General features: G+C 42.5%; 1 protein-coding gene across 1 annotated transcript in view; it reads right to left on the bottom strand.

Moving 5' to 3' along the window:
- Nucleotides 1–2,397: 2,397 nt before the first annotated feature.
- SYNM (synemin) overlaps nt 2,398–26,617 on the bottom strand; it is a 30,883-nt gene continuing 6,663 nt past the window's right edge. Inside the window, exons 2-4 of the mRNA XM_074966525.1 lie at nt 22,961–23,085; nt 11,548–11,621; nt 2,398–10,936 (exon numbers count right to left, since the gene is read on the bottom strand). Coding sequence (XP_074822626.1) covers nt 6,789–10,936; nt 11,548–11,621; nt 22,961–23,085 — 4,347 coding nt within the window. The 3' untranslated portion in view covers nt 2,398–6,788. The remainder of the gene's footprint in view (nt 10,937–11,547; nt 11,622–22,960; nt 23,086–26,617) is intronic.

The raw sequence follows: 26,617 nt of genomic DNA, 5'->3' as shown, positions 1-26,617 counted from the left end.
AAAATAAGATTCACGCAGGTATTGCTGTTTCTGTACTGCACACTTACTAGCTTCTTGAACAAATCTGGATTTTAATTTTTCTATTTAATATATTCATAAAGGCACCCTATTACCTTGATAGCCAAGCACCATTAACTGCATTGGGCAAACACTGTTAATCTTTTTTTTGTTTGTTAAACACAATAGGGTATGAGTTAGGAAAATAACAATCCCCCCAATCCCCCTCCAAAAAAGAGCTGACAGTAGGGTGGGGTATTTTTTTTGTTTGTTTTTAAAGAAGTCTTTCTTTTGTATCAGATATATGTAACTTTAAGCAAGTTCTGCCATGTGAAGAACATCTAGGGTTCATTTGATCTCAGGACTTTTCCTCCACTGTTGGCAAAAGGTATGCCATAGCTGAAATGTGCTTGATTTCAGGCTGCAGAGTACCAGCTGCTGCTACCCATAGCACAATTTGGACAGGAAAAACTGAATCAATAGGGTCAGCTACACAATGAACATGCATGAATAATTGCAGATCACATCATTTAAAGATTAAGCTCATATTTAGCTATAGGGATTTTTATGCTGCAGGAAGAATACAGGTTCATCCCTGGTAACTTTAGGACCATTTAAAAAGAATTTTGGATATAAAGATATGTGTATCTCTGGGTCAGATGTTATTTTCAAGAGTTCAGTACTTCGCGGAAAGAGGAGTTTCCATGGAATCATTTGATGTTAGCATAACTGACAACCATGTTAAATCTAGGAATTAAGAAGATCTTAAACGATGTGCTGAAAAAACAACCCAAAATGATGGCCATCTCCTTACTATTCAGAGGGTTTCAGCTCTGATTCACAGTACTGTTAGGGAGAGTCACTCAGAAGGGGAGACTAAAACCTCAATTAGCAGTTTAGGGAATAATGTCTCTTAATTATAAAATGAAGGCCGAAAACATACTTCTGGTCTGAGTCTTTGGTTTCAGTGAGACCACTCGACCACTTCCATGTCACCATTTACCAGAAACCACCAATTCTATTCTTTTGCAAAAACTGAAGAGCTTTATATTTTTCTTACCTTAGACTCAGTGAAGCTGGCTGGTGTCTCTAGATAAAGCTTTCCTCCTTCATGTAATAAATGACCACTCCACATTTTCTTTAGCAAGTAGAAAACTCCAGAAACATCTATACATTAGGTAAGTGTCTGACATTTTACCTGTGTCCGCCAGGTTTGTGGCTGTTAAGAAAAAAGCTTTATCGTGAAACTGAGGTACTATGAATGTCCCTCCCCTTTAAGGTCCAAGCAAGTGCAACAGGGCTTTCCTTGCCATAGTTGAAAGATCAAAGTTAAGGAATATGTGATGTGGGGTTCACCCTACCCTTGCCCTGAAGGAGTTAATGGAGGCTAAGAAGGGGGGCAGGTAACCAGAGAGGCCACAGCTGAAGGGAATCAGATGGCCTATGTAATCCCCTCTCTAAACAGTGAGGGAGCCCAACTAGGGAGCAACAAGCTGGGCTGGATTTATAAAGTAAATTGACAGCAGGGAGCAGTCTGCAGCCACTCCCTAGGTGAAGAAAGGTGTGTTTGGGGGCTATGGATCCAAAACAGCCTACCTGGGAGAAGGAAGTTTTGGGGCTGGCAAAGCCAGAATGTTAGGAAAGGCTCAGGCAAAAGGCAAGAAGGTCCAGAATGGAACAGACCTTGGCTGTTGATTAGGTCCCTGAGCTGGAACCTGGAGTAAAGGGGAAGACTCAGGTTGTCCTTCAGCCGCTGGGGGAATAGCACTAGCTGGGCAGTGAATGGGAAGACTGCCTGAGTCCATTCATAAGAAGGGACTTTGATACCCCAGAAGGGAGGACACGTGTGACTTGGCCAGAGGGCTAAACCACAAGCACAGAGCATCTTGCCTTGCTGAGATCCAGGAAGAAAGGCAGGGTGTGCAGCAAGAGGCAGAAAGGAGGTGCCAGATCTGGAATCAGCTAGTCCTCAGAGCAACCAGGAGGAGGTGCACTAGCCGTGAGCAGACCCCATGACAGAATGGCATAATTCAGCCAAATCTTAGAGCAGCAGGAAAACTATGGTTCTCCTGTACACTCCAACTACTTCGGGTTTATAAATGCCCTGCCCCTTCTGCAGCCAGCTGCTAAGAAGGCACCTCAGCCACTCCAATCATGCTGGTTAGATGAGTCAAGGAATAACTGGTTGCTGTGTTTTTACTCCGTCCCTGCCACCATAGTGATACAGGCAGTTCATACTCTGGAATGAAAGCATGTGTTCTTTGAACTGAAAGGGGCTCATGGATCTGAACATACAGAGAGACCTCAAAGCATGAGACATGAAAACTTTGATTTCTTTTTCCTTTGCTAATGGGGACTTATCAATACCAACCGGGGGGCGAGGGGGAAGGAGGAGAAAGAAGCATATACACATTCTTTTTCATTGTTTAATACTGAATGTGAAAAAAGTGCAAAAATCATGAAACCACAACAGCAACGCAGACTGCATCATAAATGACCATACCACAAGCTGCCTGCAAAGTCTCATAGCTGACATCAACAAACCCTGCTTCAACATGTCTACAGTCTTTTAAACACCTGCTATAGAAAACATCAATCTGTACAGAGCTGTAGCTCTCTCATATATCTCTCTTCTTACACGTGTATACTCCCATTTTATTTGCTTTCAAATCCAAAAGTGTACATGTTTAAAGATTAATATAGTCCCCCACTTCTGAGGTAAACTACTTCAAGCATATAAATACAAACTCCTACTGAATAAAACTAGTAGTTACATTTTAACAAAATTCTATTTGTTAAATTCAAATGCAGCAATTACCTTATTTGTATTTAGTGAAAAAAAAAACGGCAAAGTTTCTATGAGTAAGCTTCAACACTGTGTGCTGATTGAGGCCATGTTATCAATCCTTCCAGCTCCATGCTATCAATAAAGTAATTACACACAAAGCTGTTAAATAGGGCATGTGTCAGTATTTAAAAAAAACAAAAAAAAACAAAAAAAACACCTCAGAGGAGTAGGTTATATTTGCTCTGGCTAGGAATAGAAGCATGTCAACTAAGGCCTGGATTCTGTTACCACCGCGGTTTTCAACTTTTTTTAGGGGTTCACAACTGAAAAATTTTGAATGGAGGTGCGGATCCCTTTGGAAATCTTTGACATAGTCTGCAGACCCCAGGTTAAAAACCACTGTTCTATGATAACACCCTTTCATGGACCTCTTAGACAGTCTGCAGCCCTCCAGGGGTCCGCAGACCACAGGCTGAAAACCACTGTGCTAACACATCCAGATGGAGGTGGAATCTGCACAGATCAAATTGCAACAACAGGGCCCAAGTCACTACCTCTTTGTTTCCTGAAAGAATCGTTACCCAAAGGTGGTTGTCATGCAAAAAATAAAATAGATCTGTGGCTCTTTCCCAGTTTTCAGTAACACTGAAGGCGATGACATAAGGCTCGTGTTAATGGGATTCAAATGGAGAATATGCTGCTTACACAGTCTTCTTCAAGGCTTATATCCTTCTTTCGTTAAACCTCCTAGTTTTCATGGCTTGAGGGGACTCATCCATTGGAATGACTATGTTACTGTGCTTTTCCAATTCATTGTGACAAACCTAAACTCTTCAAGCAGCAGATTAAAATTCTGATTCAATCTAGAATTAAAGCACTTACATTTATGAAACAAACCTTTTCCTTTCCAAACAACTAAAGCAACCAACAACATAAATACATTTCAGTATAACTTATCAGATGTAGTAGGTCAGTGCTGTTAAAGGACATTTTAAAGAGCAGCTGGTGCCTCCTTGCAAACATTTTATTTAGAAACAATACTGATATGGTCTCTTTTTTCTTCTCCTTCAGTACTATGGACATCTGTATAAAACAGGAACTTATCATTCATTTACTCCTTGCCGGTTTGTCCTTCACCTGATGTCCTAATTCTCTGAACAATGGAAGATAAATACAATCTAGCATCAGTAGAATTGTTTCTAAAGAAAATAGGTCTCAAAGGTTTCCATGAGGCATCAATAAATCGGGTTGATATTATTGGCCTTCTTATTTGTGGCAGGAGAATACATATTCTGCAGCTATCCTTATGTCTATTTTAAGAGAGCTTTTTTTTAAGTTTCAACTTCAAACCAAATATGCAGAAAACTAAAGCTGATACTTTTCAAACCTATGTGCCTAAAATTAGATACCTAAATTATGTTTAAGTAAATATTTTAATAAAATTCTATCAAAGTATGAAATTACATGTCTAACTGAGCAACCAGTTTGAAAATTTTTGCCTAACTCCCATATAGGAATTTTTTAAAATCTAAAAATGCATTTTTTTTTTTTAGATTTTTTTTTAAAACCCTGTTCCAGAGAGGATAGACTAAGGCAATGGAATTTTAAGCTCTTCTTTGAGCTGTAATCATTCATGAGCCCCTTATCTGTCAATGGTAGCAAAAGTATGTTTTACAGAAGCATATATGAATAATTCTGACAAATATATCCGTTATGTGATTAAGAACATAAAATAAATGTGGCATGCACACCTTGGATGCATCTGCACTACTAGACATCGTATTTGTTTCCAGCACTAGGGCCACTGCTCCCTCTCTTCCCAGCTCAGAGAACAATCTCAGAACACACAGTGCTGAAGACACTGCATTCACACCATTGTAACCGCATCAGTGCTGGAAAACAGATACAAAATTTTGCAGTGCAGACAAAGCCCTATATTTAAAGCTTGAAATGCTGATAATTACTTGAAGATACCTGGTAGAGTCTCAATCTTGGTAATGAAGGCAGATCCTAATACACTAGTTTGTCTCATATGAAAAGTAGGTTAAGATGTTAAACTATACGTCATCTATCTCCACTTCACATTTAAGTCAGTACTGCAAAGTAGTAGTCAGTTTTTATAAAAAAATCTAACTTCTACTGAAACGAAAGAAACTGAGAAGTTAATGAAGGCCACACCACAATAAAATAATTTAGTTGGATTGTAATTTGCGTTAAACAAACACAAACTATGTTTAAGTAACATTGCGCTTGTGACCAAAACCAAACCACAAGAAAGGAATTCAAAGTTAAAGGGTAATAGTCTGGCACAATAGGGCTGTCTGGGTTGAACGTGTGGTTCTACTTTCAGAGCATGTCTGTATAAAAATGGCAGCTTCTTACTCTGTACAGTGTATCTAACTCTCTGTGTATATTCAGAAGTATGTCTACAACAAAAGCTGTGCGTGGTCTAGCCTACCGAGCTAGCTTAAATCCAGCTAGCACAGGTAACAACAGCAGCGAAGAGAGCGCAGCACGGGCTTCAGCACAGGTACAACAAGTTCGGCAGAGACCCTGGGTAGGTACTCAGCTTGCGAGTCCGCGCTGAAGCCCATGCTGCACGGTCTTCACTACCGTTAACAGGCTAGCAGGATTCAAGCTAGCTCAAGGTTAGCCCTTGCCCAGCTTTTGCTGAGTAGACAAACCCAGAGTCAGATCTTATTTTAGTGTCAACAATAAATTTTTGTTACTCTTTTTGCTCCTGTTAGCACTGCAGAAGTAGTACAGCTACCAGAGAATGAGCTGGATTCTATTCTTGATTGAGCTCCCAAATAATTAACTCAATTCTACTTGCAGGACTGAAATATGCTCCTCAGTTACACACTTGAGCAAACACAGTAAAATCAATGGCATTTCAAGTGCTGTAACTGAAGGCAGAGTGTGGCCCAAGAAAATCTATTACTGGTGATAAGAAGTCAGAAAGAACCGTGACGAGTGACTTTCAGGTGCTAGGTTGAATATACAGTTAGAAAAAAAAATGCCATTTTTTCAGTCACTTGTCAGAGAAGAACCACACTTGAGCTAATCCCATTGTGTGAAGGCATTATACCGTATGGTATATGCCATCCCACTCTCCTTAGGTACCTGCAATTCCTAACATCAGAACAGTACTATATACTGAGACTAGTCATTTCACATATCACAATGTAGAGTATTTGAAGTTGGAGGGATTTTACCACTGATTTCAATGTAACTAGGATTTAGCCTATGGTTTTTATCCATTTGCCTACTGATTCTCTCTAAAAATATTAAAAATATTACACTTTGTAAAGGCAAACCAAACATTTTCCTGAAAACAATATGACTGATGTAGTCTTACTGCTTTGCTTTATTGTGTCTGGTTCTAACTATAAAGGTGACAAAGGTTACCATAAATTTTTGCTATGCGTGGTTTGCTTAAAAAGAGTTTTACTTCATAGTTGTAATGGTTTAATTTTTCCTAAGATTTTACTATTGTACATGAGCACATGAAAATGGAACTTAAAAATCAATTGCCTGTATGCCTTATTCTAATATTCTTCCAATAGAGTTATTGTGACTCATTTTGCCTGTGGTTAATACTTTGAAATCTAAACAGAAGTGCTGAATTCTTTAAGTATCCCAGTACAACACAGCGTTCAAAAGTTGATAGAAAAATCCAGTTCAGACTCTCACTTGTGGATTAGCTCAATATAAAAATTAAAAAAAAAACAAGATCCTGAAAAATCTCCAGCAGAAACTTCCTGTCCTGGAGACTGAAGAAACTAGAAACAGGTCAGTGAAAAAAGAATTTGCAATAGAGGGAGCCCTCCCTTAAAGAACTTTCACAAATTAGGGGAAAGGATGGTGAATATATTGAGGCTTGGATTTAAAATGTGTCAGTCCAATGTTGGTGTAGTAGTGGGACAGTTCCTTTTAAAAAGACGGCAGTCAAAAATCTCTGTGATGAACAAGCTGATAAGCAAGGTTATATTAAAACGTCCTTTCAGAACCAGTCTCCATCATTATCTTCTTCCCCCTCTTCTTCTTTGTCTAGATACACAAGTGCAATTTTCTTTTCATCAGAAATCATTGACCTTTGGTCTACAAGTCTTTGCAGTTGTACACTTTTTTCAAATGCTGACTTCTCTGTTACTTGTTCCCCATGAGCCTGGGAAGCATCAGGAAAAACACTTGCTTCTTTGGTACTTTCACCGTCAGTGTCTTTCTGGTCACTTTCAACCACAACCTGTGACTGTCTGACATCAGGCTCCTTCCTACTTGATACAGTGACTGTAGCTGCTTGTGTTCTCCCTTCCACCACAGGCATTCCCGCCACATTAGTTACATCCATTTGAAAACTAAAAGATGTTTCCTGGGGTCCTAATTTAATATGCCTTATAGATTGGCTGCTCTCTGATGACCCTTCTGTCTGAAAATGATTGCCCATTGTTTCAGAAATGGGTCCTTTGAAGATGATTTGCTCTGTATGAGTTTCTGTGGGACTCAATTTAATGAGCCTGATGGATCTATTGATATCTGAGTTTCCTTCACTCTCCGAAAGGCTTTCTCCTGCACTACTGATCTCTGGAGATTCAGAAATGGAGCCTTGATATATGACTTGTTCAGTAGTTTTAATTTCCTTTTGACCTAATGTAATGTGCTTTATTGACCCTTCTGAATGAAAATGGTCTCCCGATTCACTGAACTCCAGATGTTCAGAAATGGGACCCTTGTAGATGATTTGTTCAGTTGTCATAAATTCTTTGGGACCTAATTTAATATGCCTGATAGATGCATTAGTATCTGATCTATGCTCCACATGAGAGCTGTCTCCTGTACTGCCAAGCTCTGCTGTTTCAGAAAGAGGCCCTTCGTATGTGATTTTCTCAGTGGAATGAATCTCTTTTTGTCCTAATTTAATGTGCCTTATTGAACTTCCTGTCTGAGAAAGCTCTCCTGTGCCACTGAGCTCCACATTTCCAGAAATGGGCCCTTCAAATATTACTTGTTCTGTATGAATTTCTTTTGGACTTAATCTAATGTGCCTTACTGATTTGTTGGTATCTGTTGATCCTTCCATAGGAGAGAGATCCCCTGAGCTATTGAGCTCTGAAGAGTCTGAAGTGGGCCCTTTGAAAATGAGATCTTCAGTAATTTGCGGTGAACCCACTGTGATATGCCTCATGGACCTATTAACATCAGTTGGAACCTGTGGCTGAGCAAGGTTTTCAGGTTCATCTACCTCTACAGGTTTAGTAATAGGCCCTTTATAAATGATTTCTTCAGTGGTTTGAATTTCCTTAGGACCCATTTTAAAAAGCTTCACAGACCTACCAATATCCAATGAGCCTTCTGTCGAAACAAGGTCTCCCCTACCACCAAGTTCCAGAGTTTCAGAAATGGGCCCTTCGTATATGACCTGCTCAGTTCTCCGAATTTCTGTTGGACCTATTTTAATATGCCTTAAAGATTTGTTAATATCAGTCGATATCTGTGACTGAGAGACTTCTTCTGCATTATCAAATTCTATAGCTTCTGAAACTGGACCTTCATGAATAACTTGTTCAGTGGAATGATATTCCATGCCATCATTACTTCTTACACTGGATGAGCTGTAAACCCCTTGGCTAGCCCAAGGAGTGGATTTATTACTGGATGGAGAAATGTCTGTTTCTATACTGCTTTTACCATGAGTCCATCTTTCCAAATCTGGGTCATTACGTTCATCAAAGCCCTCTTGTTTTGGGGACTTCAGTGACACCTTCTCAATCTCACTTGTGATGACTCCACCAAGCTGTGCAATATCAAACTGATCAGTGTCAAGGGTCTGGGACAGATTGACTTCAGCCACAATCGTCACTAAACCATCTTCATTAGTTTGCTCAACTTTTTTGATGTCAACTGCCAGGCTACTGGAGTCAGCATGATTTTCTTTCGTTAATGCAGCTAGTTCCTCTTTCACGCTTTCTGGAAGACTCCCCTCCAGTTGTTCCAATGCCTCTTTCAACTGTTGTTTAGGGTCCTTGGTTTCCTTCAATAAAAGCCCCTTTATTGAGGCCTGAAATTCATGTGGTATTTTAATCTCTTTCTCAATAACAATGGATTCTGCATGTGATGCTTCACCTTTTGGATGTTCCTCATTTAAAACATAGGCACTTGCTTCCTCTCCCACAACCTGATATGTTTGTTCTGGTGAGCTCAAGCTATCATCTTTTCTTCTTTGTGTGCCCTGCAAAAATTCATCTTGCCAAGAATATTTAATAGTCGATTCTTCTTCTATGTGAATTTGCCCATACACTGAGTCCTCATCTTTTCCATGACCCAAAGGGTAATCATCTGGAGTAGATACAAAATATCTTTGTTCATCAACTGAGTCGTCTGCCTCGGTTACTTCTTCCACATGGGTGAGGATCTCACTGGATTGTTTTTTCTTTTTAAAATCTTCAGCTGTAGCTGTGATGGTCTGCTCCCCCTCATCACCATAATGCCGCTCCATGCTGGGTGAGGTATCCTCTACTTCCTCTACTTCAAATGGTGCTGAAAATTCACTCCTTTCATCAGTTGCGGAGTCTAGTGGCTCCTCAACAATCTCAACATTCACAGACACTTTGCCTACACGGTCCCTTCCTTTCAGGCGAACATTTATTAGATCTTCTATCACATCTGTGGATGGAATTCCCTTAGCGTCTTCCAGAACCACTTTGCCCTCCTTGTTTAATAGACTTCCAAGATCAACTTCATCAGAAATCGATATTTCTTCTTGAACTTGAGACTGTACTGTGATTTCAGTCATCTCTTTCTCATCATCATGTTTTTTCTTTTCATGGTAGTTTACTTTTGTATGTGGAGTTGTTTCTGAACCAGAAGACTGAACAAAACTTTTAAGAATATCAGCGACAATAGTTTCTGCTATGTTTTCGGTTGACAAAGTACCCATTCTAGGGCTACTTTTGTCACTAATTCCATGTTCATCTTCCAAATTGGGTTCTTTTTCTGAAACATTCACATTGAGAATTTCAACAGGTTTAATTGTCCGTTCATCTGTCTCTCTTCCTACAGATGTTTTAAAGCCTTGAAATGTTATTTCTGTGTTACTGTTCTGCAATATTTTGTCTGGAGTATACATTTCAACACTGATGGGAATCTCAACAGCCTCCTTGCTTACTGATTCCAAGAACACATTTGTATTACTTTTGGTTAATTCATCTTCTTTAATCTTTGCATCAGGGAGAAAAAATTCTCCCTCTCTGGCTGATTTATGTACTCTGGTTTGTTCTTCCCATGTAACATTTTTTTCCTCTTTGGCAGTGCTATCTTCCTTACTCCTGACTCCTGAAAAAATCTTTTTGTTATCATTAATAATCATGTCTTCCATTATGTGTGTTTTCTGCTCTGGTTTAACCTCAGTCTTTCCAAAATTAACACTTCTTTCTGCCGTAGTGGGTTTATCATCCATTTCCTTTTTCTCCAGGACAATAATTTTTTCCTCGTTGACTGGTTGCTTATTTTTTTCTTCTAACAAGCCATTTTCCCCCTCTTTAACTGGTTTGTCTCCTTCTGTTTTTTCTTTCAATATAGTACGAGTGTCATCTAGGGCTTGTTCGGATTTGGTTTGTTTAAAATTGGAATTCAGCTCGTAAGATGAAAATTTAGTAAAATTATCTGGTTTTGTTCTTGTACTTTCAGAAACACCTGACCTTGTGTCAACTTTGTGGTCCTTGTTTGAACTTTGAACACTTGTCAATTCTTTTGAAAAAGAAACTGCCGAAGTAGTTGTGGCTTCTGTTCTCTTTCTTTCAGGAAATGTTTTTCGCTGAATTTTAGTGTCTCCCCAAAGACCGTATGTGGGAGTAAAGGTTTTGAACTCTCTATGGTCCTTCATAATTCTTTCATAAGTGGCATCCTTTTCAATAGTGGTTGATGGATGATATTCTGAATTAAGAATATCTTTTCTTAAAACTTTTCCACTATCTGTTGTCCATGGTCCACCACGCCTTGTCTGAGTTGAATAAAGTGCAGAGCTGCGAATATTCGTTACTGGTGTTTTATGTCTAGTGTCAGCACTCTTGATAATCGGAAAGCTTTTCTTTTTCTTTTCTTCTCGGTATGCTGAGTAACTATTAGGGTAGTCATAAGATGTATTTCTGACACCTGCAAGAAGAGTGTAGATAAGCAAAAATTAAAATACCGTCTTGTATGTAAAATATAAAAATAATCTATGTACAATAACAGTGGCATGCAATAATCTAGATATCTTAACGTAATGTTAAAATATTTATGAAGAAATAATGTCAATTCACTTTCAAGCATACCTGCAGCAGTGCAAGTAGGGTGGTACGGTATGGTGTGCCGTACCAGCAAGATATTTATAGCTGGTACGGCGTATCTGAAAGACACAGGCAGAGCACAACAGCCGGCAGCTCCTCTGGCGCAGCCGTACCGCCCCCTACCCTTCCACGCAGGGTCTCCTCCCTCTGTACAGCAGCCCCACCAGAGGGCAGGGCTGGGGGCGGTACAGCCACCCCGGAGCAGCTGCCAGCGTGGGGCCCCCCCGGTGGCCCCATGTTCTGCTCCTTTCCCTGCTGCGGTTCCCAGGAGAGCTGATTCTCTGATTCTCAGAAACCGCTCACAGAGTTCATTTTTTGCTTTACACAGCTAAAAATACACTACAAGAAATTGACACTGACTCATTGGAAAAAAAAATATTAAACAACGACTAAAACCTACATTTAGATGTCTAAGTGTAATGTTCGCTTTTTTACCTTGTGGTATTTTTCTCCCCTGCTGATCAATCCACGTAATCATCCATTGGCTGCTCTCCCCTTCTAGTAAAGTTCTGTAACACACACACACACACACACACACACACACACACACAAATACATTCGATTAAAATGAAGAGAAAGAATAGTTATAATATACTTTAGAAGTTTGGTAGCAAAGCACCATCACAAATGAACAGGAGAAAAAAGAGTATTACTTCCACTTTCAAACATAGTGACCGATGCTAAGGAAAACAGAGCTCTAAATAAACTAGAGAAGGTAATTATTCTCAGTAATGCACAGATAATGAAGTAAAATCATCAAGCTGAAATCAGCACAATATATTTTGCAAAAACGGTTTGGGTAACTACTTTATGGCAATATTTCAGAGTAGCAGCCGTGTTAGTCTGTATTCGCAAAAAGAAAAGGAGTGCTTGTGGCACCTTGGCTCAAATAAATGTGTTAGTCTCTAAGGGGCTACAAGTCCTCCTTCTCTTTTTATGACAATAGTTATCTTGCTAGATTTTTAGGCCGATTCATCTTTCCTCTCCATTTCTCAGCGTTCTCTTCTCGCTCTTTTTGGCACTTCCTCCCCCATGTCTAAAATAACCTGCATGGTTTTAAGAAACCAGGGCTGCTGTAAACTTTATCCCTGTTAAGGCTCCGCAGCCCAGCTATGTGTGTTAGCTCAACAGTCATTTACCAGAAACAAACAGAATACACATTTTGTTTGGCTTCTCAATAAAGGGGTTATGCCAGAAGCAAAAAAACAGGGGAAAAAGTCACAACTATCTGTTGTTGAACATCTGCATCCATCACTTTCACTTGCTGCCTATCCTCAGGACACCAGTACACTGCAGAGTCTGCCAAACCGCATCCCCTATCTTACTGACAAACACAGCTGTCCTTAGGGAGCAAGCCTTCAGCCGGCTTCCTTGAGAATACTAGACTGAACTTAAAAAATTGTCTTAGAGAAGAAGAGCATAGAATTTTTTCACCTGGCCACCATGCCTGGGTCTATACTGTATAGTGCACCTAGTACGCACCATATAGAGACACACTGGCCACTGCTCATCCCAATATTTTGCTCATTCTGACTGGCAGTCTGACAATCAGGCACAAACTCATCCTGTCCCTGCATGTTTTGCTACCCTGAGGCAAACATGCCCTAGGGAACAAGTCCCATTGAAATTAACAGAGCTGAGATTCAATACGTTTTTAAGGAGCAATTATCTTCCCTTAGGAATGCTGAGTTACACACATTTCATCATCAAATTTTTTTTCTAAGGAAGGATGCTCACAGGGCCCTAAAGGTACCCTCTAGAATCAGCATAGAAATTGCAGATGAAAAAAAACCCAAAAAACTTCTCTATCTGCCAATGTATCATCTACAAAATGCATGCAGTAAGGCTGCATCCTGTGTGCTACTAGAATTTTTAGAAATGGAGGCCAAATAAATATGGACAGGAAAATTTCGAGTAAATCCTACAACCATCAATGTGCAGATTTTTCCTATGTCATTCCAAGGCTGCTGTTTCTTCCCCTGCACTGCCAACACACTCCTATACTGCTGTGAAATAAGTTCCTCTTTCTGTTCTTTATTAACTGATGCCCGTTTCCCCCAATTATATGCCTCCCCAAAAGTTAGACCTAAACTCTGCAGTACTCTGGTGCAGCAGACTTGAAATTCTGTGGTAGCTTTATTTAAATATCAAATTGAACAATGTAATCACAGTACAGTAACCCTTCTGTTTTATTCATGTTCATAGAATCACAGTACTGGAAGGGACCTCGAGAGGTCATCTAGTCCAATCCCCTGCACTCAAGGCAGGATTAAGTATTATGTTATACTGCCCCCTCATTCCATTTTGGAAATGCCAAATGTTTTGCACTGATAAGCTGTAACTACATCATAGAAGTTGTTGGGTTGAAGCTGGAAGTTCTTGATAGCCAAGGCTCTGAACTCCTGAAGGGAGTGGAAGAAAGTTTCATAAACACATTAGCTGGCTGTTTCTGCTAAAATAATCAGCAGTGAAATAGATAATTTTTACATTTAAAATATCATCTTTAGGTTTCAGACTTAACCACCTGAGATGAATGGATGAGGCTTTCTTCCGGCAACTCACGGAAGCTACTAGATCGCATGCCCTGATTCTCATGGGTGACTTTAATTTTCCTGATATCTGCTGGGAGAGCAATACAGCGGTGCATAGACAATCCAGGAAGTTTTTGGAAAGCGTAGGGGACAATTTCCTGGCGCAAGTGCTAGGGGAGCCAACTAGGGGGGGCGCTTTTCTTGACCTGCTGCTCACAAACCGGGTAGAATTAGTGGGGGAAGCAAAAGTGGATGGGAATCTGGGAGGCAGTGACCATGAGTTGGTTGAGTTCAGGATCCTGACGCAGGGAAGAAAGGTAAGCAGCAGGATACGGACCCTGGACTTCAGGAAAGCAGACTTCGACTCCCTCAGGGAACGGATGGGTAGGATCCCCTGGGGGACTATCATGAAGGGGAAGGGAGTCCAGGAGAGCTGGCTGTATTTCAAGGAATCCCTGTTGAGGTTACAGGGACAAACCATCCCGATGAGTCGAAAGAATAGTAAACATGGCAAGCGACCAGCTTGGCTTAATGGTGAAATCCTAGCGGATCTTAAACATAAAAAAGAAGCTTACAAGAAGTGGAAGGTTGGACATATGACCAGGGAAGAGTATAAAAATATTACTCGGGCATGTAGGAAAGATATAAGGAGGGCCAAATCGCACCTGGAGCTGCAGCTAGCAAGAGATGTCAAGAGTAACAAGAAGGGTTTCTTCAGGTATGTTGGCAACAAGAAGAAAGCCAAGGAAAGTGTGGGCCCCTTACTGAATGAGGGAGGCAACCTAGTGACAGAGGATGTGGAAAAAGCTAATGTACTCAATGCTTTTTTTGCCTCTGTTTTCACTAACAAGGTCAGCTCCCAGACTGCTGCGCTGGGCATCACAGAATGGGGAAGAGATGGCCAGCCCTCTGTGGAGATAGAGGTGGTTAGGGACTATTTAGAAAAGCTGGACGTGCACAAGTCCATGGGGCCGGACGAGTTACATCCGAGAGTGCTGAAGGAATTGGCGGCTGTGATTGCAGAGCCCTTGGCCATTATCTTTGAAAACTCGTGGCGAACGGGGGAAGTCCCGGATGACTGGAAAAAGGCTAATGTAGTGCCAATCTTTAAAAAAGGGAAGAAGGAGGATCCTGGGAACTACAGGCCAGTCAGCCTCACCTCAGTCCCTGGAAAAATCATGGAGCAGGTCCTCAAAGAATCAATCCTGAAGCACTTACATGAGAGGAAAGTGATCAGGAACAGTCAGCATGGATTCACCAAGGGAAGGTCATGCCTGACTAATCTAATCGCCTTTTATGATGAGATTACTGGTTCTGTGGATGAAGGGAAAGCAGTGGATGTATTGTTTCTTGACTTTAGCAAAGCTTTTGACACGGTCTCCCACAGTATTCTTGTCAGCAAGTTAAGGAAGTATGGGCTAGATGAATGCACTATAAGGTGGGTAGAAAGCTGGCTAGATTGTCGGGCTCAACGGGTAGTGATAAATGGCTCCATGTCTAGTTGGCAGCCGGTGTCAAGTGGAGTGCCCCAGGGGTCGGTCCTGGGGCCGGTTTTGTTCAATATCTTCATAAATGATCTGGAGGATGGTGTGGATTGCACTCTCAGCAAATTTGCAGATGATACTAAGCTGGGAGGAGTGGTAGATACGCTGGAGGGGAGGGATAGGATACAGAAGGACCTAGACAAATTGGAGGATTGGGCCAAAAGAAATCTGATGAGGTTCAATAAGGATAAGTGCAGGGTCCTGCACTTAGGATGGAAGAATCCAATGCACCGCTACAGACTAGGGACCGAATGGCTAGGCAGCAGTTCTGCGGAAAAGGACCTAGGGGTGACAGTGGACGAGAAGCTGGATATGAGTCAACAGTGTGCCCTTGTTGCCAAGAAGGCCAATGGCATTTTGGGATGTATAAGTAGGGGCATAGCGAGCAGATCGAGGGATGTGATCGTTCCCCTCTATTCGACACTGGTGAGGCCTCATCTGGAGTACTGTGTCCAGTTTTGGGCCCCACACTACAAGAAGGATGTGGATAAATTGGAGAGAGTCCAGCGAAGGGCAACAAAAATGATTAGGGGTCTAGAGCACATGACTTATGAAGAGAGGCTGAGGGAGCTGGGATTGTTTAGTCTGCAGAAGAGAAGAATGAGGGGGGATTTGATAGCTGCTTTCAACTACCTGAAAGGGGGTTCCAAAGAGGATGGCTCTAGACTGTTCTCAATGGTAGCAGATGACAGAACGCGGAGTAATGGTCTCAAGTTGCAATGGGGGAGGTTTAGATTGGATATTAGGAAAAACTTTTTCACTAGGAGGGTGGTGAAACACTGGAATGCGTTACCTAGGGAGGTGGTAGAATCTCCTTCCTTAGAGGTTTTTAAGGTCAGGCTTGACAAAGCCCTGGCTGGGATGATTTAACTGGGAATTGGTCCTGCTTCGAGCAGGGGGTTGGACTAGATGACCTTCTGGGGTCCCTTCCAACCCTGATATTCTATGATTCTATGACATTTTACACCTCTGCCTTTCTGCGCATTCAGGAGGACAACACTACATCAGTTGACAGTTCCCTTTGTAAGGTTTTCTTTGCAACCATGTATTTGTACAGATTAAGAAAAGGGCAAGGTTAGGTCAGGGTTTGTTAACATGTAGTTGCTAACCACAAACTTTTCCCTAGCGTAGACACGGGTTAACATACTTAAACTAGTCAAATTCAGCTCTAGAGAGGAGGCCCAGGTCAAGCTCAACCAGTTAAATCAAAATGAAAGATGTTACCCTGCGTCTACACTAGGGGAAAGGTCGTGACTAGTTATTCCTAATCTAGAGAAACCTCCAAAGACCAAACATCTGATCTCTTCTATCCTGTAAGTGCAAAGAAAATTTCTCCTCATTAGGCACTATGGATGGTGCTGCCAATGCTACAGAAAAGTCTGAAAGATCTGACCGTGCAGGCACTGAAAGTAGCAATTGTGACGATGGAAATTAGGAATGTGGATAGTATGACTAGGGATTTTTGGCTGCTGTTAAAACAACAGTTGTTCAGTTGCTGGAGCAACGTATGAAGTCACTAAAAATAAGTTCCAAGAAGTACACTGTATATGGCAACAGCACACAGAGACAAGCTGGATGTGAAAACATTATTACTGACAACATGCTATTATGGGAAAACAAAGAGAAAAACCCCAGCAAAACTGGACTGTGACTCAGTATTTCTATGGGACTTGGCTCATGATAGATTTTCACTGACTTTAATGCAATGCAAATATTAAAATCATTTTTACACTTTAAGATAGTAAATTAGTAAGGAACAGCATAGTCTAGTGGATACAGCACAAGCGTGAGAATCAGGAACTCTGGCTTCTATTCCTGGCTCTGCCAACAATCTGCTGTGTAATCTCAAACAAGTAACTTCACCTCTCGATTCTTCAGTTTCCTCTCCCTACCCTTTGTTCCTCTTATCTATTTAGATGGTAAGCTGTTTGGGACAAAGACCATCTCTTACTATGTGTTTGTACAGTTCCTAGAAGATTGGGGTCCTAATCTCAGTTGGGACCTCTATGTACTACCATAATACAAACAATGAAAAATGCTCCTCCAAGAAATCCTCCCTTATAAAGTAATTGTGCAGATACTTCCTTGAAGTCACACCCTGAATGCAGAAACCCACTCCACTAACATAACAGTATGCCTAAGAAAATTTATTACCAAAAGAGTCAGGAAATTAATACTGAATCTTTAACTCATCCCCCTGGTTATTACCGTCAGTATTTAACCTTTATTGTGTGTTAGCACCTAGAGGCTAACCAGGTTGGGGTTCCATTGTGCTTGGGCAGGCAAACTTTTTGGCCTGAGGGCCACATCGGGTTTCCAAAATGGTATGGAGGACCGGTTAGGGGAGGCTGTGCCTCCCCAAACAGCCAGGCGTAGCCCGGCCCCTGCCCCCTATCCGAGCCTCCCTGCTTCTCGACCCCTGACAGCCTCCCCAGGACTCCTGCCCCATCCAACCCCCCCGTCCCCTGACGGCCCCCCGGGACTCCTACCCCATCCACCCGCTCCCTGACCGCCCCTGGACCCCCCGCCCCATCCAACCCTTCTTCTCATTCCTGACTGCCCCCCTAGGACCCCTGCCCCATCCAACCACCCCTTCTCCCTGTCTTCTGACCGCCCCCGGAACCCCTGCTTCATCTAACCCCCCACTCCTTCCTGACTGCCCCCCCCAGGAACCCTGCTCCCATTCAACCCCCATTCCCTGCCCTCTGACCGCCCCAACCCACACCCCCGCACCCTGATCACCACCCCGAACTCCCCTGCCCTCTATCCATCCCCCCCGCTCCCTGCCTCCTTACTGCACTGCCTAGAGCACCGGGACAGGCAGTCAATGGAGCCAGCCACGCCACCCGCGCAGCACAGAGTACCGGGTCAGGCCGTGGCTCTGCTGCCGCCCAGAGCATTGTGCCGGTGGCGCAGTGAGCTGAGGCTGTGGGGGAGGGGGAACAGCAGGGGAGGGACCAGGGGCTAGCCTCCTGGGCCAGGAGCTCAGGGGCCGAGCAGGAGGGTTCTGTGGGCCAGATGAGGCCCGCGGGCCATAGTTTGCCCACCTCTGTGCTCGGGGCTGTAAAAGCACAAAGAACATGACAGGCTCTGCCCCAAGGATCTTACAGTCTAAAAGACAAGAGAGAACAGGTGGATGAGGCACACAAGTGGGGTGGGACAGGAGGGAGAAGGTACTGAAAATAATAAGATGTGCACAATTTGTGATGATCTGCAGCACAAGCCTTACCACAAAAAGTCAGTCATGTACAAAAAAGACCTCTTCGGTCATTTCTTCCAAGGGGTCTCAACTAGGGGATCAAGAACCCCAGAGAGGGGTGGGTTGCAATCAGGTCCAGGAGGTCCTGGCCACTCTCCCTTTCTTCAGTGCTAGATGGGAGGGGGTCCTGAAACTCTCAGGCTGTGGGGGATGGGGACTTTTTCTGTTATAACAAGGGGTGATTATCTGGAAATGGTTGAGAACCACTGACATACACCAGGCCTGTCACAGGTTGAGTAAGCCCTTTAAAGAGAGTTCAGGCTTAGTTCCACCTAGCCTGGTTTTCCTCCTAAATCATGGGATTGGAGGACAGGGATCATGTGAAGAAGAGCAGGTGACTGAGTGCTTGCCAGGCCTGCTTGGATATATATGAGGCAGAACACTCTCGGTAAATGAGGGAGCTGGCAGGAGCAACATGTTTGGTGGTAACATAAATAACTGGCAGTGGTTCCCTGCAGAGAGGGAACCAGGGAATGAATCTGGAAGAAGTTGGTGGAGGGCTCCTGAGATGGGACCAGGAAGGCAGTCTGGCTGAAGTAGGAAGTGGCCTTGGAAACGAAGAAGCAGGGTAGACTGGACTTGGTAGCAAGTAGCTGCTTCAGTGTATTGGGTCTCTGAGCCTGGAACAGAGAGAGGACTGGGTGAGACCTGGAAGTGGCGGTGACAGGCTGTCATCCAGGAACAAAGCTGGTGGAGGGCAGAAGGGCTACAGAGCCCTGAAGTAGAGACTGGTCAGCCCCCATTGTAAGGGGAGAAGGAGCTCCTGGCAACTGAAGGGGGCCATGTGATGATAATGCAGACCCTAGGCAGAGGGCTATGACCCATGATGGCAAAAGGCTTGTTCACTATTTAGTTGTCCTTCCATTTGCCCTGAAAGTGGAGGACTTTTCCTTTGGCTGAAGGCTCAAAGCTCCTGAGTCACCAAACAATCCTACCAACCAGAGGGAGACTGTGAAGTGAAACTGAGATACGGGGCACCTGATGAGGATCCAGGCAAGATGATGCTGCAACAATGCTCCACTGCCCAGTGCAAGATCGTTCCCAACAGTCGGTCTTCCAATATTTTGTTCAATCTAGTTTTAAGTATCAAGCGATGTGTCTTCCACCATTTCCCTTTGGAGACTATTACACAGTCTAATCTATTTTGGCTTTTGTAGGATCTCAACAGCATGGAACCATGTGGTGCAACACTAGAAAAATATTTATTTCAGCCTTTACAGGTAAAGAATGGGAATGGCCGCTGCCATTTCCAGAACTGGTCCCATTCATAAAAGCAGGAAGGATTGGCAACATTAGGAAGGAAGTATGTTTGGTTCCTGGGGAAGGGAGTTCCTTGCAACATGACCCTTTTGGCCAGCCAGTTCAGGAGTGGCCATGACTAGCTCCAGTGGAAATACTCTCTCATCCTTACTTAGCAATGCTAGCTCTAGGAGTTGTAAAAGAAAGCAAAAAAAATACAGAGTGGGAGACACACTGACACTCTGGGCTGTGTGGGACAAAGGAGAAGGAAGTAAACCAAACACCATGTGCTTAATCCATGATGCCACAGGACAGAATGTCTCACAGCAATCACTGAAACTTCATAATAGAAACCTCAGAATGATAAGCATGGGTCTTTACAGGGGCCTTGATGTACCTAAATGAAGGATAGGAGCAGATTTCCTCTATGAGAATGAGAAGAAGCTGACATCACATACCCTGGTTATCACAGGTACAGAGGATTACTACAGGAACTGGTTTAATAACAACAGAAGACCAGGAGTCCAGAGCAGTCTTATGCAACAGTTGGTTTGGTGGAACCAAGTTATCTTCCTTCTTCAGTGGAGTGAAGAAAGATCATCCACTGGGATGGGGGGAATTAAATCCCCAGTGAAGGGTGGTGGTTTTGTTTGTGTGAAACATGGAGTATCCAAAAAGTAATTTTTTCCCTTCCTGAGATTTTAAAGGAACTTTCTTTACAGTGATAAGACAGAACTGCTTTTCGATAAACTGGAAGTCCCATATCTCTGACCTCAACCAAACACGGTTTCTTTCAACAGGAAGTTGTAAGTTTAAATGCTGAAGTCTGGTCCCGGCAAGACAGAGATGGTGACCAACGGCGGCACAGAGAATCACAAGCTATTAAAGAACATTTCACAAGTCTCTGTAGGCTAAGGCAGCAACCACAACGGACAACAAAAACATTCCAGGCAATGCCAAGCAGTTTCCCACTCCCTGAGGACTGCGAATCCGTACACAAACCGCCAACACTATAGGTAATCGTGAAATGACTTCTGGAGAGGCTCCAAGATTTAATGAGTTCGCAGTTGACTTTTACAGAGCTGCAACACTGCCGGTTCACTTACTAACTAAGCACGTGTCAGAGCACCTAGCTGTCTGGGCAGCATCATGCACACCACTGTGTGAATATTAATTGTCACAGCACCTCTGAGCCTTCTGCACCGAGACAAAGGTATTACTACCCCATTTAGCAGACGCATAAATTGAGGCAGAAAGATTAGATCACTAACCCAAAGCAACAGATGAAGTTGGTGTTAGAGCTGGGATTAGATCTCAAGAGTTCCGTGTCTTTTTAGTAACACTTAACTTCTGTGCTCTTTCTACTAAATAACTGTCTCTGAATTAACAAACATGTATGGATCACTTCACCCACCACTTTCTGGACCAACTCAGCTGCTTCATAGTTCACAACAACATTACACAATATTTAAGGACGGTAGTAGCAATACTTATCAAGCAATGTTGTAACGATACATTCTGTGTGTGTCAAACATTAATACACAACATAAACAAATCTATGGATTCATAGAGATAAGATAGCAGTCAGACATGTTAAACTTTTGCAGGTTATTTGGTTCACTCAATAAGAATTGTTGTCTTGTGAATTTAAAAATCAATACAAATTGTAAAGAATAAGTTTCATCTGCCAACTTTATTGAAAATAAAGTGTTAATAGTGGAAAAGCTCAAAACCTTTACCATAAAAATTTTATCTGTCTGCTATCCATCAACGTTTTTTCCCCTTCTGAACCAGTATGTGCCTTGTGTCAATTAACAACTTAAGATCTTGAGATTTCAAAATTGCTCTGGCTTTTCTATTGCTCAACTAGTGACTGACTAGAAAGATTCACAGGTAAAGAGGATTTATTAGCAGAATGGCTATTTACTTCTCAGACTTGGCCTGAGCATGTGTTTCCTTAGCAAAAGCCAGGATGGTGGAAAGTAAAGTTTAAAACAGTGATACTCAGACCTCTGTGGTTCAGGAGCCAAATTAGCACTCAACATTACTCAAAAGAGCCACAGTAGTATGAATTCATTGTTTCATTTACTATATATATATTATTCTTACACCAAAATGACTGACCATGTATTCTACCATTAGTTAAAACAACATAGTAAAAGCATTCTGAATGGTTAATAACTTAGATTGGTTAATAATTAAATCACACCATGTTTTAATATCTCAGGCTACAAAGAGCCACAAGAGACATTAAAAGAGCCACTTGCAACTCCCAAACCTCAGTTTGAGTATCACTGGTTTAGAAAATTGAGTTTTCTGTTAACTTCTTTATTCCATTTCCTTCTCTGGCAAAAACAGAACTTGTATTTGAAACAATGCCTTTCAGCTAAGAACATCACTGCTTAAATGAGAGGGGTAGAGACAAAAAAAGGTCCAGTAAGCAGCACACCCAAACCCTGTAACAATCTGAACATTGAATGCTGGCACTATGACTTGCCAGATGGAAGATCCACACTGCCTTATGTCTTATCAATTATAATCTGACAGACGCTGAGCCTTCAGCTAGTACTTGCATAAATTCAAATATGGTAAGAACAATTACATTCACTTGGTTTTTAGCATCACAGTAATCAAGCATGCTCCTTTAGCACCAAGAACTTTACTGCAAAATAAGTAACAAGCTTTTAGAATTCCAGGATTCAGAGGATTATGTGGCTTCAGTAACACGCTGTTCCATAGACTGTAGACATAATTACTGTTAGTTAAAATGGCTGTACGTAAGTGCTACATCAAAGGTTCTAATCTCCGTCTGCAGTCTGCACATGAGTAATACCTATTAACATTATTAATAAAGAACAACAATAGTTACAATAACTTTACACTTTTACATGATCTTCTATCTGAAGGTATTAAAGGACTTTACAAATATTAAGCCTCAACACTCCTGCAACATAGGTATTATTTCTCCTTTACACAGATGAGAGAACTCAGGCATAGGGAGGTTAAGTTACTTGACCCAGATCACACAGTAAGCCAATAGCAAGCCGAGCACTGCACCCAGAAGTCCAGAGACCCCACTCTAATGGGAATTATGCATGGGCACTGGGAGGAGAAGAAATCTGAAGAGTTTACGGGCAAGTGTCTTCCTTTTAAAAAGCTGATGCACTATTATACCCTAAAGATGGAAAAGGCCAGTGTAGTTCACAGGTCTGAGTTGTAATGAGTAATTTAAAACATCTCCTGATGGTACTACCCATTGCAGTTATAATCCTTACCTGTAAGTTTCAACTTCAAGGCTGAGTCCCACTTTCACCTGCATTAGTTCATTGTAGTCCTTTAGGTAATCCATGATGGACATAATCAGGAATTGCTTTTCGTCTTCTAGGGCGTCAATTATCCTCTAAACAGAAATACTTCCTATTAGTTTTGAAGAATTTGACTTTACACTTTCACACTTGTGCTTATAATAACTTTCCAGCTTTACTACAAACACCAAGATAAATATCTTAAAAAGTATTAAAGCAACATGCACTAACAGCTCAGCTTTACAGAAAAAAATAAATAAACCTACTCTCAGACTTCACTGGCATATGGTTCATGAGATACTATTACTGGAATAGATTATTCATGCTAGGATGTGTCAGTTACATCTGGCTAAATTGTTTTCAAATATTTAAACAAAATCCCATCTAGCTGCCCCCCCACCCTCCACACACACACAGGTCACCATTTATGCAGGTAAGCAAAAAGCACCCTATTATAAATTTGGTATGTGGCACAATAAAAGCCAGATTCAACACTGGAATAAACACACACACCCCTTTCCATTTAAACACATCTGAAATGCTCAAATACAATGGTGAACGACGCAACATGACAACCTGAATAGAATCCGACTTGGTTGCAACTGTCTGTTAACCTTTCAGGAGACCACAGATGTGTGGACCCAAGTCATGAGTTTGAGATTCCAATGTCTGGGGATGTTTGGACCTATGAGTGATGGTTCCAGGTACAGTTCTGGCCTCTGGGAATAGGCCAGTGGTCACTCATTTTCATGTTGAGGAGTTTAACTGAGCAGCGTTCTGAATGCTCACTGAGGATGAGCATAGGTCTTGGGGCTCAGGGTAGCTAGAGTCCCATCTTCCCATCGAGGGGTTCCAGACAGGGGGTCTGCACCCTGCGAGTGTACATGAGACGCCAGACCAAGAGACAGTGCCTGGACACTGCCCAGACCTAGTGGGCTTGGAAGCATGTGTGATCCAAAGGCTTGGGTCCAATCAGCAGTCTGGTGACCATCCACAAAGGGGGACTGTAGCAATTACAAAAGCATTAATTCCACCAGGAGCAGACAGCATATAGACAGGAAAGCAGACAAAAATCTCAGATATAGTCTCCCATTTACCAATAGTTAAAAGACAAGGGAGTAACTGCTGTGAAGTCTATCCTGCCCCCACCCGCCAGGGTAGGGTGCATAAACTTGTTTGGCCAGGTTCTGGAACAGACAAGGGACTTTGAGGAAGATAAAAAGGGCAACCCTTGAAGAGGCTCATCCTCTGTCTGGGTGGATTTTTCAAATAACAGGCAACGTCCAAGATTTTTGCAGAACAGACATTGCCGCTCAGAAAGAGCCCAGACTGGTCTGCTTCCCGATTGGTCCCTCCCCTGCATCCGCAGCTGATTGGTCCATTCCCCCGCTGCAGGTAGTCACTCCAGCATCCCTAACTGTACTCCCCCTCCAGCTTACCCCCAAACTGCAGCGGTATCCTCTTTTGGGGAACCTGAAATATGGTAATCCGAGGGGGTGCACACTGTCCCCCAAGCTCTAGAAGTGGGGGTGTCTGGATAAGATGAGCCTACCTAAATTTTAGGCCAAACAGTAGAGTCTTTGTTGTGTTAATACCCCTTTCCTCTTTTGAGGCTGCATTCCTTCTGTTGAAATTAAACAATACTTTGTTTTGAAAAGGCTGTTTAATCTCCCTGTATTCACACATTGGTCACAGCTCCCAAAGGGAAGAATTTCAGGGCTCGAATCCCGTCAGGCCTGCTGCAGAATCATGGTTGATATGCAAGGGACTCTAGCCTCATGCCAAGGTCTAAGAGCGGGAGAATTGCAAGCTTCCACCCCAGGGAGAGGAGGACTAGAGGCCTAAAGCCATAGAGAGGATCCCTTGAGACCAACTCACAGAGGGGGTCAGAGGAACAGCTAGCCATGAACTGTACCAAAAGCAAATAGCCAAGGACATCATTACATGTTCTGGAGAAAAACCGATCTTCTGTCACTGGTATTCCTTGATGGAATTACATCCTTCCCTATCAGTTATGACGATTATAATGCATGGCTACCTGAGACTGCAGAGCATGACAGCTGGAACATTTGCGTGTTAAACTGAGGGCTACTCTGCACTAGAACTGCTGCAGCTGCCCCGTTGTAGCGCGTCTGGTGAAGACGCTCTGTGCTGATGGGAGAGAGCTCTCCCGTGGACATAACAAATCCACCTCCACGAGAGGCAGTAGCTCTCCCACTGACATAGCCCTGTCCACACCGACACTTAGGTCAGTGTAATTTATGTCGCAAAGGGATGTGGATTATTCACGCCTTTGAGCTACATAAATTATACTGAAGTAAGCTCTAGTGTAGACCAAGCCTTAAGGAAGGGTAGTTATTACATTAGTCCCAAAAAATAATCCTTAAATTGCCTTATGTTTTCTTGGCCTTTATACATGCTGAGCTAACTTGGTTCACTCTAACAATCTCAAAGGTCTTTCCTGGTATCGTTGGTAAAGAAGTAGCACCCATGTCTTGGAAGGTCACCGCTCTGTTATGTAAAGAGAAGAGGAAAAGTCACTGGACTCCACTCAAGCACTGAAGGCGACTAATTCTCACACCCCTTAAGGTGGTTCCTTCTAGTCAGGGATGAGAAACATTAGCAGGGCAGTGGAAGAAAGACTACACTCGTGCTGCCCAAACTGTACTTGTTCTGCGAATAAAGAAAGGACTTCAGTCTCCAGCACTCTTGGTCTAGCATCTTTTACAAACTCCACGGCCACTTAGCAGCTTAATGGGAGAAAAAGAAAAAGAGGACACCCAGCCCTCGGCTGGCTGGAAATTGGTACAGGAATTCAGTGTGACAGATTTGTGTTAAATGTTAATTCAACAAGAGGCTGTTTTCCTCTCCTTTGGAGCTCACAGCACCATGGAACAGATACAGGAGGCAGTCCTAAGGCTAGTGAAGTTGGTGGCAAATGTCCAGTTGGCTTCAGTGGAGCAGGATGAAAGCCAGGGTCTTTTCTGCATTCTAAAAATATAGGGCCCTCTCCTGCTATCGCACTGTATGTGAATCTGCCATTGAAGTCAATGGGATTTTCCCCATAAATATCGTCACAGCATTCTATTAGGGCCACAGAAACCTGAGAGTCCTTCTGAGCCATCCATTGGCCCACCAGGCCCAATGCAGGATTTGTGCTAGTGCTTGGCCAGTCCAGTTAGGTAATAAAATTTATTTGCAGAATAGTCTATCAGCACTGAAAGCTTTACGGAGGATAGGGAGCCCTGGAGGAGACAAGGATGGCCACACAGAAAGAGTGGATAATATATGGAAAATATTAATAAATCCCCTTGCTACAACAGCTGTAGAGGAAATGCCTACCATAATCACTCATATTAAAAAAAAAGCATGTATCTGTGAGTGACATCACTTTTAAATAAACAAGCAGCCAATAACTGGTTTTTAGACATGACTTCAAAAGCTTAACTAAGTATCTTCTCTCCTGTACAAGAAATTATGTCAGGAAAAATTGAGCAAGAGTAGAAGACCTAAAATGCTTGCTTTCCACCATTTTATATTTTTCATGACAGATATGAATGAGAGATCACCTTTTCCCCACGTCCTGCCTTGAAAAAACCAGGTTGAGTTTGCATAGTTGGTCACTAG

Source organism: Natator depressus, chromosome 10 (genome assembly GCF_965152275.1).
Source record: "Natator depressus isolate rNatDep1 chromosome 10, rNatDep2.hap1, whole genome shotgun sequence".
Taxonomy (NCBI): Eukaryota; Metazoa; Chordata; order Testudines; family Cheloniidae; genus Natator; species Natator depressus.
This window is presented reverse-complemented; position numbering and strand designations above follow the sequence as displayed.